The sequence below is a fragment of the Cyclopterus lumpus genome, chromosome 2 (assembly GCF_009769545.1).
Source record: "Cyclopterus lumpus isolate fCycLum1 chromosome 2, fCycLum1.pri, whole genome shotgun sequence".
NCBI classification, from domain to species: domain Eukaryota; kingdom Metazoa; phylum Chordata; class Actinopteri; order Perciformes; family Cyclopteridae; genus Cyclopterus; species Cyclopterus lumpus.
The window spans coordinates 5,823,786-5,841,141 of record NC_046967.1 but is presented as its reverse complement, the minus strand read 5'-3'; the positions used below and the strand labels follow the sequence as shown (position 1 = coordinate 5,841,141).

Sequence of the window (17,356 nt, the reverse complement as noted above, 5' to 3'; positions counted from 1 at the left end):
TATTACAAAACTTTGCTTGGAAATAAATACAAATGTTGGAATGGTTGTATATGTACTTCATAAAAGGTTATGAAATGGGTTTACAACAGCGGAAGCACAAATAAATTGAATTACATGAGCAATCTCTAAAAGACTTTGAGACGAAATAAGAGTCTGAATTATTGTTCACAAACGGCGTACACCGAGAGTGGAGAAGGCGTCGCCTCAGATCCTGGTCTGTCTGGTCTTCTCCTTGTCGGAGCTGGAGTCAGAACTCCTCCTGTCCTCCTTGCGCTGCTCCGCCGAGCCCTTCCTGGTCATCTCCACGCTCTTCCTCTTCTCCTTCTCCTTCTCTTCGGGGTCCCTCTCGGCGAACTGGGCCTCGATCTTGGCCGGGTCGATGTAGGTGTAGAAGTGGGCCATGAAGGCGAAGATGAAGCACACCACCACCAGCAGAGAGGCGAAGAGGATGTACTCGGCCCACTAGTGGACGGAAACGGACACGTTATTGTCATCAAAGAAGCAATCATTCTCTTTTTGTCATAATATTCTCCGTACAATAAGCAGTTAAATGTTCTGCAGGCTCAGAGCCACTGGCGTGGCTGTAGACTCTTATTTATGGTTTCATGTCAAACATTATTTGGATCCATTCTCTCAGATGTGATGACTTGCTAAACGAAGACGGATGAACGTGGCTTCTTGTGAAGTCCACCCACCTGGTCATCGAGCGTTGCAGCCTCGGCAATGATGAGCACAATGATGTTGCCAACGGCAACGGTTAAGAGCCAACCAGCCTGCAGCACAGACTTCATGTTGCTGGGCGCCTGGAGAGCAAAAGGGAAGAAGAACCAGAGCCGATTATGAAAAGACATATCCTATATCTGTATTTTGGGTCCTCCAGAGGAAAGCAGCCCCTTCTACCTGTGAGTAGGCGAACTCCAGGCCGGTGACGGAGAAGACTACCTCCCCTAAGGTCATGAGGAAGTACTGCGGGATCTGCCAGGCCATGTGGATGGTGTTGGGCTTGATGTCCACCACAGTTTGGATGCTCTGCCCGCACTGCAAGACAAGATGCGTTACCTCGACAAAAAAATAAAATAAAAAAAGTGACACTGCGTTGTGACTCAGAATGTATTCACTAGTTACATTATCTACAAATGCAAAAGTCGGCGGGATGATCAAGGTGAAAGAGCTGCCGAAGCCCAGGTCTTGACTGTAGACGCACTCCCCAGCAGCGCTCTCGACTCGGAACTGAGTGCTGATGGAACCAGAACAACAAAAGTCAGAGCCAAAGACTTCCCTGTGGTAGGACTGTTTGTGACCTAGGTGTGAGGAAAGGAGTCTTACGCCCCCTGCGGGAACATGACGTAGCCGGACATGTTGTTGGCGGCAATGACCCCAAAGTTCACCCCAACTGTTACGTTCGAGCCAAGACCGTTGAAAAACCTGAATTCAGAACACGAGGGGGGAGAGACCGGCTTTAAGGGACATTTTGGAACAAGATTTAGAAATCAATAAGATATTTTAGGTATTATTTTCTCACTATTTATTTTATGATAGATGAAGTTTATCTGCTGGTTAAATACTGGATACTTTAAGAACTTTCAGCATCTATTAAATGAATAATATCATACAGATTCATCATAATTGTATACATGAGCGTTTCATGTCTTGGTGAAAATGATTATTTGGGGGATCACAAGAAGACGAAACAGAAGTAATCAAACTTCGACAGTCATTCGAATTAGTTTTCATCTATTTGAGACTTGCCTGATAGCGTTAGCGCCCTGTTCCGGCTTCGCTTTGATGTCCATGAACTGGAGACAGAAAGACACTTTAGAGCCTTCACATATGTGTTCATTAAGTTCAATATAAGTTATGGATAAAGGAAACACACAGTATACACTTCATTAGTCCAATTTATTTATTTAGTTTGCATTTAAAGTCAAATATACCAACTTTGTACTTGATATTTGCTAAAGTAAAATGAATCGACTTGTTGGTACTTATGAGGAGCAGACCAAGGTCAAAGTAGAGAAGTCCACCCAAGAAATGACCTCAAAAGATTCAATAGGGGGTTCTAACCCATTTGATTACCTGCTCTCAGACCACATCCTTACCTGTAGCAGACAACAACAAATCAACATGTGGTGTGCTCACCTGAAACGGCCTGAAGAGGACCCCTTCCTGAACGATGACCATGGTACTCCGACTGCCGTTCTCTAAAGTGGTTACGGAACCGACCCCAGACTCCAGACTCACATTGAATGCTTTGTCAAAGGTCAGGTAGTCCTCATTGGCCTGCAGGAGCAAACGATCAGTTGAGCATATCAATACGTCCTCCCAGCTTTAGTGTGTGGAGCGACTTCAGGTGTCTGGTGTCTGTGTTGTCTTTATGTTGGGAGCAATACCGTGAAAGCCCCCAAGGTGAACTCGCTGGTCCCCGCTTTGACCTCCAGCGACCTGTTGTTTATGTTGATGAACTTCACTTGGCCTTCGCTGCTTGATGGGAACTTGGGCATGGTTTGCTGGAAGAGACGTGGAATTGTGTGTCAATTGTGCCTCATACGGTGGTGTGTGTGTGTGTGTGTGTGTGTGTGTGTGTGTGAGTTACACTCACGTCGATCTGTATCTGGACCAGGGCGGCAGCGATGAACGCGAGGGCAGCGAAGAGCATCCCCACAGTCATCCTCTTCAAGGGGCTGCAGAACACACACACACACACACAGCCATATTCAATGGGTTTAAGGAAGCCACGCTGTATCTTTATTTCATATCTCAGTTATACGCCGTATTTTAATACATGACTTATAACAACTGACGCCATTCACTGATTGAGGTCACAAGATTTGTCTGAAAGCTACGGAAGAAATCTGGTAAGTAGATCTTGAGTTAAGAGTATTTTTAGTTAAGAGTGAATTTTGAAGCCAGTTTTAAATCCAATAAAAAAATGTTGTCCATGTATATTTATATTTAGGGTTTTATAATACATTATAATCATACTTTATGGCATTAAATACTTCTTTGAAATTCACAGAAGTTCGAAGTGTTCTTCACACAGTATCTTATTCATGTATTTAGACCATGAAAACATTTTGAAAAGGAACTTTGAATTATTTTTATGAATATATTTATATTTATTTATATTATCTCCAGTCATAGATACTGTAGACTGTAGACTGTAGGCAAAAAAACCACAACAATTCTTTTTTCTGCTATATTTGTGTGTGTAGTAGTTGGATTTTGAGTGATTATAATTACAGATGTGTACATTGTTATGGCCAGATGTGTCATTTATCTTGCATTTGTTGTGTTGCTGGCAGCTTGACACTTTGGTGATTTGATTGATAACAATAATCCAATAACAAAGTCATACGTAGTTTGTGCTGCAAAGGACAAAAACTAAAAAGATTGCATAGAGAGTGTGAAATTATCCTACAAAGTTTACCTAAACTTAGTAATGTCATATTTTCCATCACACAGGGAAAACAAACACAAGAATGAACTCACGTGAAGTTTATTTTGCACTTGGCAATCAGCGGGTAGAGCAAACTGTCCATGATCGGCACCAAAGCCAGGATCAAGATGGGGTTGACGGTCTGGTGGCGAGAAGGCGGGTCACTCTTTCTAAAGCCGATTCTATTGGTTCACGTCAGCAGCACATAGAAACAACACGGCACCGGTAACAAAGTGTCGACCACAAAAGAGTCTTACCTGCATCTGATCGGGCTGGATTTTGAGAATTCCCTGTTGTAGAAACAAATCGAAGGAGACCCGTCAGAATCTCTTCTAACTTCATGTGTTTTTAGCAAAAGTTCTGCAAGTCCAACACTTACAAAGTCCCCGTTCATGATAGTCGCCTGCAGGGTCCATCTGGAGCCCTGTGGAGTGGAGGAGACACAGCTCTCCTTTAGTCTGTGGAGTCTACCAGTACGCGGATCGGCATGCATTATCTTAGTGCTTGTCTATTGGAATTTGGAAAATAATTGGTGGTCACCTGCTGGTCAAAGAGAGCCCAGAACATGGGCAGAGGGATGTAGAGGAACAGCACTCTGAGCACCATCTTCACCTGGGCTATCAGGAGTTTCTGGAGACCCCCAAAGACAAGGGTTAGGATCTTCACATCGCTGACTGTGCTGTTTTTGTGTCCGTGTATGTACTTACGTCGTACTTCTCCTCGGACCAGTCCATCCAGTGGGTTCTCTTTGGGAACTCCGAAGCGCGATGCCTGAAGCGGTTCTTGATGGCAAACTGCAGGTAACAGAGGGAGCTTCTCACTGAGGATGCATGTTGGTGAATACACTGAAAAGCTCAAGATGTTCCTCTCTGAGGAGCCACTTACCGCGATGCACCTGAAGACTTTCACCATGATGTTGCCTTGAGGGGGGGTCTTAATGTACATCCCACTTCCAATAATGAACACAACTGCACACACACACACACACACACACACACACACACACACACACACACACACACACAAACCAAATATGCATTATAACATTTGCTGTTGCTGGAAATGATCAGCAAATGAATTAGGTTATTGTTAGAATTTCATTAACTTATCTTATAAGTAAATATTCATAGTGCTACTTTCTTATATAACACACATTAAAGAGGGTAATACATGCTTATAACAAACAAGTTTATTAATAGTTAATAAATAATGTATTATTGTTAGTAATAAGCTGCAAATAGAAAACTAATTGCAACTTGGCAACCCAGAAGCTGTCATCACAAATGGCTTAATAATTATTTTAAAAAAAGATGAATACGTAATTCATTAAAGAGTCACTCAAGCTATATAGCATTGTACTTTCATTAAGTTGTGGGATCCTACAATTCCCATATTGCAACTGAGTGGCATGTTTCATCAGACCCTCCCTGCCTGGTAGAACTTTTTCCAAATTCCACTCCACAAAGCTCCTAAAGAGCATTATAAGATATTATAAAGGAGTTTTTATAGACTAAGTAGTAAGCTGACCTTCCTGTGTAAAATCAGTTGAGTTAATTTGTTACTACAAAGGTTTAGTAAAAGTATCAGTGCAGTCAATAGAGACGTTTCAAAAAGGAAAATTATTTCTTACTCAGAGAGACCACCATGAGAGCGGCGGGGACGCCAAAGGCCAGCGAGTAGCACTGCTGCTGGGTGTATATGCCACACTCCTGAGCTGGAAACCACACACACACACGTTTTCATTGGTAACTCGTGAGTCGTGTGGCATTATGCTGTGTGATCAGCGGTACCTCTGAGGATGGGGGTGATGACGGTGGACAGCAGACTGCCAGCATTGATGGACAGGTAGAAGATGGAAAAGAAAGTGCTCCTCTGCTTCTCCTGTTGGACACAGGAACGTTAAACCTGGACAAAAAAGCCCTGATGCACATTTTCCCCAAGATTATATGATACATACATAACACATTATATGACATCCCATTCCAGCAGAGTCACTGATATTATGGGGTAATCTTTGTCCCTTGCCTGGAACAGTGTAATAAAGCCACTGAGACAGATGTACCTGTGGTTATTAGGTAATAAGCAACTAGCTGGAAACATGTAGAGATACAAGAAGTGCTGACAAGAAGACGCTGATGTGTCTTTTTAAATGCCTGTGTGGTGTGTATACACACACCTGCAAGAGAGAGAGAGATAATACGTGGGTCCAGCATACGGTGCATGAGGAGATTTGGGTATTTATCCATATAAATTGATAAATTACTCGATTCCCTCGTGGTAAAAAATCTCAGTAACACTTTATTTGTCTGAAAGGAAAACTATCATCATGAGAAAACCCATCTCATAAATATGAGAAAACTACCTGATGAATTTGAGGAAAACTACCTCACAATATGAGAATATAAGATAACTATATATAGTATATGTAAGATGAGATACCTATGTATTTGTGTGATAGTTATATAGTCAGAGCTCCTTTTTCATTATTTCAAAATGAGGTTGTCATAATTGTGAGAAGAATTGTGTGTTTGCTTGAGTGACATCTAACCTGATGATCTTGGAACTGGTCCCCACCAAAGGCAGCCACGCAGGGTTTGATGCCCCCCGTGCCCAGGGCGATGAGGAGCAACCCCAGCATGGACAGCGCTCTGAGTGCAAAACGTACACAATGTCAGCACATGCCTGCCGTGCTCCGGTCATGGGCTTCTGAGTGTGTGTTCAACTCACACGTGGAGGGTCATGTTGTCGGGGGTGCCGTCCCTGTTTGCATCTGAGATGTCATGGATAGCACTTACTGCCAAGACGACCTGCCCGAGCGTATAGACGATGGACAGGTAAACAATAGTCCTGTGCGGGGGCGGGGAGTTAAACAGGTGTACAGGTTCAGGTAGAGATAAGATAGACAAGGGTCAAAAATCCAAGGATTACATTTAACAGCTGATTCTGTGAGATATATAACCCCCAGGTATTCTACTATATCTAGTACAATAGTATTTAAAGCTAAATACAATATATATTTATATTCACAATGCTTTAAAAAAAAAGAAAATATTTGCAGGATCTCACTTGAACTTGCCGAGCCATGAATCTGCCACAATGGCTCCCAGGATGGGGGTCAGGTAGCAGAGCGCCACAAAGGTGTGGTAGATAGTGGTCGAGAGGTCATCGTCCCACTGCAGGAAGTACTTGAAGTACAGCACGAGCACGGCTGCACACAGGTAATAATGAGGTGGAGCAGGTACTATTAGGAGTCCTGCTTTCAAAAGTGTACTCACGCAAAATTATATTAGCATTCAAAGTAAAAGTACACATATTTAAATATATATATATATATATATATATATATATATATATATATATATATATATATATATATATATATATATAAGTGGGACAATAGTACTTTCTATTCCACAAAATAAGTGCAGAACTTGAGTATCTACTCTGCACCAAATAAAAGTGAAACAACTGTAAAGTATGAACGAAGAAGATATGAAGGTATGAAGAAACAAAGCAGCTCACCTCGCATGCCATAGTAGGAGAAACGCTCGCAGAACTCATTGACCACAATGAAAAAGATGCTGATTGGAAAGCCACAGACTGTAGCCTGTGGGGAATAGGAAACACAGATCATGCCGATTTCTTTTTAATCGCCACAAATTAATGCATATGGCTTCCTCTTACAAACTGTGTCCTGTATCAGAGCATTAAGCAATACATCTGTGCATGTTTTATAAATATGACAGACAGTGCTGAGACAATTGTACTTACACTTTTTTTCTTGGAGACCTTCCCCTCGTCTTCGCCTGCAGAAATAAATCACATTATCTAGACTGTTTATTTAGGGTGGAGTGAAATGTAAAAATAAATATTGTAAAATGTAACCAACTGAACAAATACAGCTAGTTTTGTGCAAATGTTAGTAAAATACTGTTGAAGTATAAGCTCAAAGGCATTACAAGTAAAAGGGCAATTCATGATATAAAAAAAATAAAAAATAAAAATTAAATGATGATAATAATAATATTAATAATGCTTCCTCTAAAACCTGCCGGAAGATAAAGTGAGTTTCCGAGCGTCCCAGTGTCAGGGTTCCCATCTGGACTGGGACTCACCTGCCATAGCTGCTGTGTGTGTCGCCTTCGGGTCCATTCTCCGACTGAATCCTTCAGCAGAAAAACTTGTGACCCAAATCCAGATGCAGGATATGGAGACCAAACCTGGGCCTGGTCACCTCCCATAAACCCTCCTGCAACGCCCACCGATACACACACACACACACACACACACACACACACACACACACACACACACACACACACACACACACACACACACACACACACACACACACACACACACACACACACACACACACACACACACACACACACACACACACACACACACACACACACACACACACACACACACACACACACACACACACACACACACACACACACACACACACACACACACACACACACACACACACACACACACACACACAGAGTCTAGCACCTACCAACATGCAACTCACCATTACTCCCACTTGCCAGCACATTCTCCTTATCACCTCCCATAAACCCTCCTGCAACGCCCACCGATACACACACACACACACACACACACACACACACACACACACACACACACACACACACACACACACACACACACACACACACACACACACACACACACACACACACACACACACACACACACACACACACACACACACACACACACACAGAGTCTAGCACCTACCAACATGCAACTCACCATTACTCCCACTTGCCAGCACATTCTCCTTATCAGAAGTGTGTGTGCGTGTGCGTGTGCGTGTGCGTGTGTGTGTGTGTGTGTTTGTCAGTCAGTAATTACTTCATGCCTGATGGAAACTCGTCTTGCTTTACAGATAAAGAGGATTTGCCAAGTCAACTGATAAAGGAAGCAATATTCATAAACTGCTTTTCCAAAGTGAAAAGCGGATGCTGAGCTCTGGAACCTATTGACAAGCAAAGGCACAAACTGGGTAACAGCAGCGACTGAAAACATGTGAAACACATGAAACGAGCAAACGATGTGTAAGTCTTGAATTCCCGTGTATTTCACCAAAAAAAGGCAGAGACAAACACACACAGACACAAACACACACCATGAAACACTAGCAGGGGGACTCACGCCGGACATGATGTTTAGAGTCTCTGAAACAATGACACCGTTGGGCCGTCTGGGACACACACAGGGATTCTACAGGAGTCAGCATCCCTGTTTCTCTCACATCTCTCTCCAATGAATGTGCAGCTCAGTGCGTTCACTACTCACACACACACGCACACACACACACACACACACACACACACACACACACACACACACACACACACACACACACTTTCAGGAAGGAAGTGATCGATCATAATTGAGACTATTCATAAAAATCATACACAATATAAATACCCGTTATGCCCCCAATATATGTTCTAAATTGCATATATATAATATAATATATACATATATAATATATATACATATATATGAATCGATATATGTATATGTTTAGATATATACATATAAAGAAGAAAAGAAAAGAAATGTACACTTTTATTGATCCCCGTGGGGAAATTCTTCTCTGCATTTGACCCATCCTTAGTTATTAAGGAGCAGTGGGCTGCAGTGAAGCACCGATCGACCTTGACCAATTGGCGTCAACGGTTTCTACTTCTAAACCGTCTACCTGTCTCTTGGACCCCATCCCGACAAGGCTGCTTAAAGAAGTTTTACCTTTAATTAGCACCTCTCTACTAGATATTATCAATGTGTCTTTACTAACATGGAAGAAGCCCACTCTTGATCCAGAGGTGTGTATACAGCTGACAGGAAGAGACTGAACAAAAAAGGCCAGCAGTGTGCAGGGGTGTCCACTGGATACAGTGGAGGTGGTGGGAGAGAGGAGGATGATGGCTAAGCTATCATCCCTGATGAACAACACCTCCCACCCCATGCAGGACACTCTGGCAGCTCTGTACAACTCCTTCAGCCACCGGCTGCTTCACCCCTGGTGTGTGAAGGAGAGATGGCAAGTCCTTCCTTCCTGCTGCTGTCAGGCTGCACAACCAGCTGAGTTCACAGTAGACCACAAAAATACTTTAAAACACTTCAATAACTTAATTCACGCCAACCTGTGCACTATTAATATCACTACACTGTGGAAATAGCAATATGTATTCAACTTTCTACATCATAATAGTTTATTTATAGAGTTTCAGTCAGGATTTAGAAAACACCACTGCACAGAGAGAGCACTGGTGAAAATTACAAATGACCTCCTATAATTGCATCAGATAAAGGACTCACTCTGTACTTGTTTTGTTAGACCTTAGTGCAGATAATAGACTCATCTCTCTCTCTTCCAGTAAGCGTATTGCATCTCTTCCTGTTGCCAGCTTAGCAGCTCGCGATGTCTTCCTCCTCTCCCCCTCCCGCTCCCTCTTGCTCAGAGTGTCTCATGTATAGCTATTCCTCTGCCTCCCTTAATGATAATGGTACATGCAACACGTGTAGTTCATTTGCTAGGTTGGAGGCAGTTCTAAGTGGGTTAGATGCACGGGTCCGCACCATCGACGCTCAGACAGCTACGTTAGTTAGCCCGCCCCCATCCATAGCCGGGCGGAGCTGCTAGCTGTAGCTTCTGCTAGCTGTTCCCCGGCAGCCCCCGCGCAGCCGGATGGCTGGGTAACTGTTCGAAGGAATAGTAGGTCTAACCAGAAGCCCACTGAGCACCACCAACCTCTTCACGTTTCGAACCAGTTTTCCCCACTCAGCGACGCACCCGCTGAGAAACCCACTCTGGTTATAGGTAGCTCCATAGTCAGAAACGTGAAGATAGGGAAGCCAGGGACCAAAGTCATATGCATCCCGGGGGCCAGAGCGAGCGACATTGAATCTTGTTTAAAACTGCTGCCTAAAGATGAGCGTAGTTACAGTAAGTTTATAATACACGCCGGTGGTAATGACTCCCGACTGCGGCAGTCGGAGGTCACTAAAATGAATGTGGAATCGGTGTGTACTTATGCCAAGACAATGTCGGACACCGTAGTTTTCTCTGGCCCTCTCCCCAATCTGATCAATGATGACATGTATAGCCGCATGTCGTCATTCAACCGCTGGTTGTCCAGGTGGTGCCCAGCAAACAATGTGGGCTACATAGATAACTGGCAGACTTTCTGTGGAAAGCCTGATCTGATGAGTCGAGACCGCATTCATCCCACTTGGGATGGAGCGCGTCTCATTTCTGCGAACATGGCGAAGTTGATTAACAGACTTAATCCATGACCCAGAGTTCAGATCAGGAAGCAGAAGCAGAGTTGTAGTCTTCCACTCTTCTCTGCACTTCCATCCGAGCAGTTACCCACCCTTAACCTTAACTCTATAGAGACTGTGTCTGTCCCACGGCCACTTAAATTAATTAAATCAAAAGTAACCAGAAGAGGAGTCATACAAAATAACCTCATCGGTGTGTTTTATATCTTGTGAGTTAAACTACAAGGATTTTTTAAACTTACCCATAGTAACATACAGCCATACAGTATATCAGCCAGTTCAAGGACCAAGGAACTGTGTGCTCTTTCAAAACTAACAAAGTTAAAATCACAAACTTCAAAAGTTGACCTTCAAAATCTTAGTGTGGTGATATTTTAGTAGCTTTATGGTGAACGTACAAAAGCAAGACATGGAAGAAGGCATTATTACAGTTTTTTTAATATATTTAAAGACTTAAACATATGTACATTGAGTCATTAAGTAAAAATGTTTTTTTAAACCTTACCTCGCAGATAATAAAAGGCATCCACATGAACAGAAAAAGAAACAAAGGGGGGAGATTACAAATGTTCACACCTTCGTCCTGCCTTGAGAAGTCTTTTTTCTGATGTCTTTGGCAAGAGTGGTTTTCTATGCAGCAGGTAGCCACGGTAACAATACAAAATATTGCACACTTTTCTTCACAGAAAAAAAAGGTCAAAACGTTATGTTCACTTGGCTTTAGACACTTCCTATACACGTCCATTGGCCTAAAATAGAGGGAATGATTCTTTCAAATGTCCAAGGTATGATGAAAGATAAACTTTTATCCATCTGCTGTCACGGCGGCGCAACCGAAAAGAATAGAAAAAGGGAAATGTAAAAATACGGTGCATCAGCAGAAGAATGTATGTACGTTTACAGCAGTGGCATTCCACTAAAAATTCTCCTGATGCGCTCTCTCTTACAAACACTGTACATAAATGGGAGCCCTACAGCTAAAAAGAGAGAAAATCCTAGACCTGGGTCAAATGCAAATACTGAAGTCCCTCATGTTTGTTCTAACATCCCTCGGGTGGAGCTTAAGACACCAGGACATTGAAGATAGCATCATGTTGTGAGTCACAGTATTGGATACACCATTGCTGTGCTTCACCCGTGGGATAAAACAAACTACAAAATGACCCAAAACTGGCAATAAGTCAATAGAATTACTGTTCACAAGTCAAGAGTTGTGACTGGCGTCTCCATAGGAAACAAGAGCAACGGGCCAACTGATAACATCACAATTCCCAGCTCATGACATATAGCAGGATGAAAAAACACCAATGGATGATGGCTTCAGGTTGTAGAGAGTGTCCTTTCTCTTGAGTGACATGTAGGTAATCAGTCATTAGTGGCGTAGAAGGCAAGAGTCCGGTGTGAAACATCTGGATCAGAGTATGGTGGTCGAGCCGTGCGGGTTGGCACTGGTTGGCGTGCCGCTGATGGCGTTGAAGATACCCATGGAGTCGGACAGAGCGCTCCTTGTGCCGTCTTCCACTGGGTTTATCTAGAAGAAGAAAAAAGGTAAATTAGGACTGTAGGAAAATTGAGGGACTGTAGGAAAATTATTTTCGGTTGTGGAGCTTTTTGCTGAATACAGGGTAGTTTAAATTTAGATCCACCATTTAAATCATTCTTCTCTTTTGAAATTAGTTAAATAAATTGTTAGATAAAAAAAGATGGTGTTTGTGTGCACCATGGGTCATAAAAGTGCATTTTTTTGTAGAGGAAAAGATCCTGTCTCCATATTTGTGTATTATTCTCTATTGGCTAATATGAGTCTGTCCTTGGTTTTAATAACATAATTCAATTGAGTCCAAACATATTATTAACTAACACTCTGGCATGGGCTTTGCTTTTTATAAAATAAAGAAATAGGCCCCACACCCCATCCTAATAATTTTCATACGGTCCCTTACTGTACCATCAATCGAGTACAACAGAACAAAAGCAGCGTTACCATCCAATCTGCTCAGGCCAGCACAAAGACAGCAGGAGACAGGAGACATGGTTAGTAGATGAGCAGAAGACAGGGAGGAATATGCAGCTTTAGATAATATCAACATGCCATTTCGTGGACACCTTAACCCCAAGCACCTTATAGAACTGTGGGGGTATACATATTGTAAATATGTCTTTATGTTTACATTTGCTCCATTTGTTCATTAACCTTTTATTAATGTAAAAAGGCCATAATGCAACATCACAATATACTCTTAAAATAAGTCACAGAAGAAGAAGAACATACAAGTAGCCAATACAAGTGACATAAAAATACAAATAAAACAATATCACTTAATACTCAAACAAAACAGTAAATACTCTAGATTTAAGCAATCAGCAGATTTCATGAGACAGGAAAGTTGTTGGTATTCGGAGGTCATATTGATAAGCCACTCGCACCCGGAAACAATTCTAAAGTTTATTGCAGACCTTTTTATGGAGTGCACTGCCTGGGTTCTTAATGGTATTGTCTGAAAACTGTTTCTGAAACGTGAAGACGATAGTCTAAATGCAGTAACAGCTGATCGAATGTCTCAATGACCACCATCTTTGGGGGTTCCTACCTGTTCGTGCATGATGTTCGACAGCTCCCTGGTCAAGTCCCTGTAGTTGGCCTTCATCTCGTCCTGGTACTCCTGCTGGTCCTCTTTGATCAGCCGCTCGTTCACTCCCAGCGCCTGACCACAGGCGTCCACAAACTGCCTGAGGAAAGAGGCAGCAGCATTTTAGTGGTGCCACTGAAAAACGTGTGTGAATAGGAAGTGAGAAGCTATGTAGGAAGGCCATATTTCCATTCTTTTGCAACCTTTTTAACAGAAGTGACCATATTTGGACAGCGGAGGAGTACCGTAGAGACGTTGTATACAGCTCTGGTTGCAACCTGTCAATCTCAGTAAGCGCTTCCTTAAGCATTCTCAGCTTTATGTTTTTTTTTACTCTAAATGGACCATCATTTGCTAGATGAACATCATGCTGTATTGAAGAATTGAGATTGAGACCATAAACTCATGTTTACAATGTTTACTGAGGGAATAAATCAAGAGAGAAGTAGAGTAATTTTCTCATAGACTTGTATACAATCCTGTCGCACCGCGGTGAAGTTGTTGGGTTTGTTTTATTTTGTTGGGTCTTCTTGTCTTGTCATTTCCTGTTTTATTTTGAAATAGTAACTCTCCTCTCGTTTCAGGTCACTTACCCTTCCTCATGTGTCACCAGTCTGATTGTCTTCCCTGATTCCTGATTGTGTCCACCTGTTTCTCCACTTCCCTCATGTGTACGTATAGTCGGCGTCTCCCCTTGTCCTGTGCCAGTGTGTTCGTTTCTGTCCATGTGTCTGTGCGGTTCCTCTAGCCTTGCCATAGTAACAAAGCTGTTGAATACCAAGTCATCGCTTTCTGTTTCTTTTGTTTCCTCCGTAAGGAGTGATTTTGTTTTCCTCCAAGAGTGGAGTGATTTTTGTTTTTTAATAATCTTTCGTAGTGCCTCCAGTTTTTAAGGAGTGTTTTTGTTTTCCTCCAAGAGTGGAGTGATCTTTGTTTGGATAATCTTTTATAGCCATGCTTTTCCCTTTTTATTTATTGGAGAGTCAGTCTTACTAATAAAGACAACTATACCTGGAAAACCCTGCATCTGTGTCCTGTGTTCTACCTGGGCGTGACAGTACACACTTGCCAGTATGGACGCAGCAGGGTCAGAGTTTCTCGCTAAAGCTCTGGTCTCTCAGGAGAAGCGCCTCTCCCTGCAGGAGGAGCAGATGGCTACACTTAGCCAGGGAGTCAAGGTTCTGGTCCGAAGTCAGGATGACATCAAGACGGCCGTTATTGCCCAGATAGGGGGCCTCGTGGATCGGGTTCAGCAGCTTCTCAGTGGTCCTGAGACAAGGGATCCAATACCCCCCACACCTGAACCCTCACCCCCTCCCACCTTTGCCTACGCCGGAGCTGGAGTCCGGTTGGTATCTCCCGAGCGATATTCAGGAGATCTGGGACGATGTAAGTCATTCCTCATAGACTGTGACATGCAGTTTGAACTTTCGTCTCGACACGGCCTCACAGACCGAGCCTAGTTGGCTTACATAATTTCTCACCTTTTCGGGACGGGCGAAGGAGTGGGAAAGCGGGAAAGCGGATCCTCCCTCTGCTATTCCATCCAGGATTTTAAAGAGGGTCTCCGAATGATTTTTGATCCAGTCTCAACGGAGCGAGAACGGGCAAGAGAGCTGAGTGGGTTGATACAAGGACGTGAATCGGTTTGTGATTACGCCATTCGCTTCCGAACCTTGGCGGTGCGGAGCGGTTGGAATTCCATGGCACTTTACAACGTTTTTCTGAAAGGTTTGGGTGCGTCCATCCAGGAGCAATTGCTGCCTCTGGATCTGCCTCAGGACCTGGATTCCCTCATCGCCCTCGCTATTTGATGGATAACCGTCTTCGAGAATTTAGGGCTCTCCGGGAAGGACGGCAGCTGTCGCCAGATCACCCACAGCACTTCTTCGCCTCCTCGTCGTCACCAGATCAGCGCCGTTTTTCTCCTCCTGCTGGCGGGGATGAACCTATGGAGCTGGGTGGTACTCGGCTTACCCCGGAGGAACGGCAGCGCCGTCTTAGGGAGGGACGGTGTTTCTACTGCGGGGAGCTCGGTCACCTGGTAGCAGCATGCACGGCCAAGACAGCTCGGCGAGACAGCCGATCCACAGCTTCAGGTTCTTCAGCACGTGTTTTGACTTCCGTTAAGGTACAACACCACAGCCATAACATTGGATGTGTTGATTGACTCAGGGGCTGATGACAGCTTAATGGACTGGGAATTAGCTAAGAGTCTGGGGTTAAAGACCCAGACTTTAGCACACCCCATCAAGGCAAGGGCCTTGAATGGGGGTGCACTGTTCACCATTACACATGTCACAGAGCCTGCAGCACTCTCCATAGACCAGCACACTGATCTGATGAACTTTTTGCTGTTTCATTCACCGACACACACACTAGTACTGGGACATCCGTTGCTTGTCAGCCACAATCCCCACATAGACTGGCCTACGGGCAGAATCATGGGATGGGGAAAAGAGTGCCTGAGAGATAACCCACACAGACCCGCCAGTACTGTAATAAACACTGTTTCTTCTTCCACGGTCACAGAATCCCAGTACCCGGATCTGACCTCCGTTCCTACCTACTACCACCATCTCAAGGAGGTTTTTAACAACACCAAGGCTATGTCTCTTCCACCGCATCGACCATATGACTGCACCATCGAGCTCATCCCCGGCTCCACCATTCCTAAGGGTCGCTTGTACTCAGTGTTGAGACCCGAACGTCAAGCGATGACGGATTACATCGAGGCATCTCTGAAGACGGGGCTCATCCGTCCGTCATCGTCACCTGCTGGAGCCGGGTTCTTTTTTGTCAAGAAGAAGGATGGGGCATTGAGGCCCTGTATAGACTATAGTCCACTCAACGACATTACAATAAAGAATCGCTACCCACTTCCCTTAATGACCTGTTTTTGATCAGCTCCAGCAGGCCACAGTTTTTACTAAACTGGACTTGCGCAACGCATACCATCTGGTCCGAATCAGAGAGGGGGACGAGTGGAAAACTGGTTTTAATACACCCAGCGGCCATTATGAATATTTAGTCATGCCTTTTGGACTCACAAACGCTCCTGCTGTATTTCAGGCCATGATTAATGACGTTCTCAGAGATTTTCTTGATCACTTCGTTTATGTTTACCTCGACGACATTTTAATTTATTCACCAGATCTTGACACACACAAACACCATGTAAGCCAAGTCCTCAAACGTCTTCTCGACCATCACCTGCATGTTAAAGTTAAAAAGAGTGAGTTTCATGCCAACACCGTCTCCTTCCTGGGCTTTATTGTAGCCCCTGGAAGAGTCCAGATGGATCCGGCTAAAGTAAGCGCTGTGGCCTACGCCTGATAGCCGCAAAAAGGTTCAGCAATTCCTGGGGTTTGCGAACTTTTACAGGCGGTTTATCAGAGGTTTCAGCGCAATAGCTGGTCCCTCCACGCTTTGACATCCCCCCAGGTTCGGTTCAACTGGTCCCCGGAGGCAGCGGAGGCGTTCCAGAACCTCAAGCGCGCGCTTCACCTCTGCGCCCATCCTCACTCTGCCAGAACCACAGCGTCAATTCGTGGTGGAGGTTGATGCGTCAAATGAGGGTATCGGGGCTGTCTTGTCACAACGGTCTGAGGAGGATGGCAAGATGCTTTCCTGTCCCGGCGACTAAGTTCTGCGGAGAGAAACTACGACGTTGGCAGCCGGGAGTTGCTGGCGGTCAAAGTCGCCTTGGAGGAGTAGAGACACTGGCTGGAGGGGGCACAACATCCGTTCATTGTGTGGACAGACCATAAGAACCTTGAATACATCAAACGAGCTAAGAGACTAAATTCACGCCAGGCCAGGTGGGCATTGTTTTTTAACCGTTTCTGCTTTACTTTGTCTTACAGGCCAGGGTCCCGGAACGTCAAGCCAGATGCCTTGTCGCGCATCTACAACCCCGAGCCTGTTGCCAAGCAACCAGAACCCATCCTCCCACTGA

General features: G+C 44.1%; 2 protein-coding genes across 2 annotated transcripts in view; both read right to left on the bottom strand.

Moving 5' to 3' along the window:
• Nucleotides 1-30: 30 nt before the first annotated feature.
• slc15a1b (solute carrier family 15 member 1b) lies at nucleotides 31-7,661 on the bottom strand. Its single transcript, XM_034548255.1, has 23 exons — nucleotides 7,552-7,661; nucleotides 7,208-7,242; nucleotides 6,959-7,043; nucleotides 6,503-6,644; nucleotides 6,164-6,283; nucleotides 5,985-6,084; nucleotides 5,227-5,317; nucleotides 5,067-5,150; nucleotides 4,322-4,404; nucleotides 4,144-4,230; nucleotides 3,977-4,066; nucleotides 3,816-3,860; nucleotides 3,694-3,726; nucleotides 3,490-3,578; nucleotides 2,600-2,681; nucleotides 2,391-2,507; nucleotides 2,140-2,280; nucleotides 1,750-1,796; nucleotides 1,327-1,425; nucleotides 1,126-1,237; nucleotides 901-1,038; nucleotides 696-803; nucleotides 31-462 (listed from the first exon to the last, which is right to left on the bottom strand). Exons 1-23 carry the CDS (start codon nucleotides 7,586-7,588, stop codon nucleotides 205-207), a joined length of 2,223 nt encoding a protein of 740 aa, XP_034404146.1. The 5' UTR covers nucleotides 7,589-7,661; the 3' UTR covers nucleotides 31-204.
• A 3,473-nt stretch (nucleotides 7,662-11,134) lies between these two features.
• Nucleotides 11,135-17,356, bottom strand: part of dock9b (dedicator of cytokinesis 9b) — a 39,169-nt gene continuing 32,947 nt past the window's right edge. The window contains exons 52-53 of the mRNA XM_034548235.1: nucleotides 13,360-13,498; nucleotides 11,135-12,299 (exon numbers count right to left, since the gene is read on the bottom strand). Coding sequence (XP_034404126.1) covers nucleotides 12,183-12,299; nucleotides 13,360-13,498 — 256 coding nt within the window. The 3' untranslated portion in view covers nucleotides 11,135-12,182. The remainder of the gene's footprint in view (nucleotides 12,300-13,359; nucleotides 13,499-17,356) is intronic.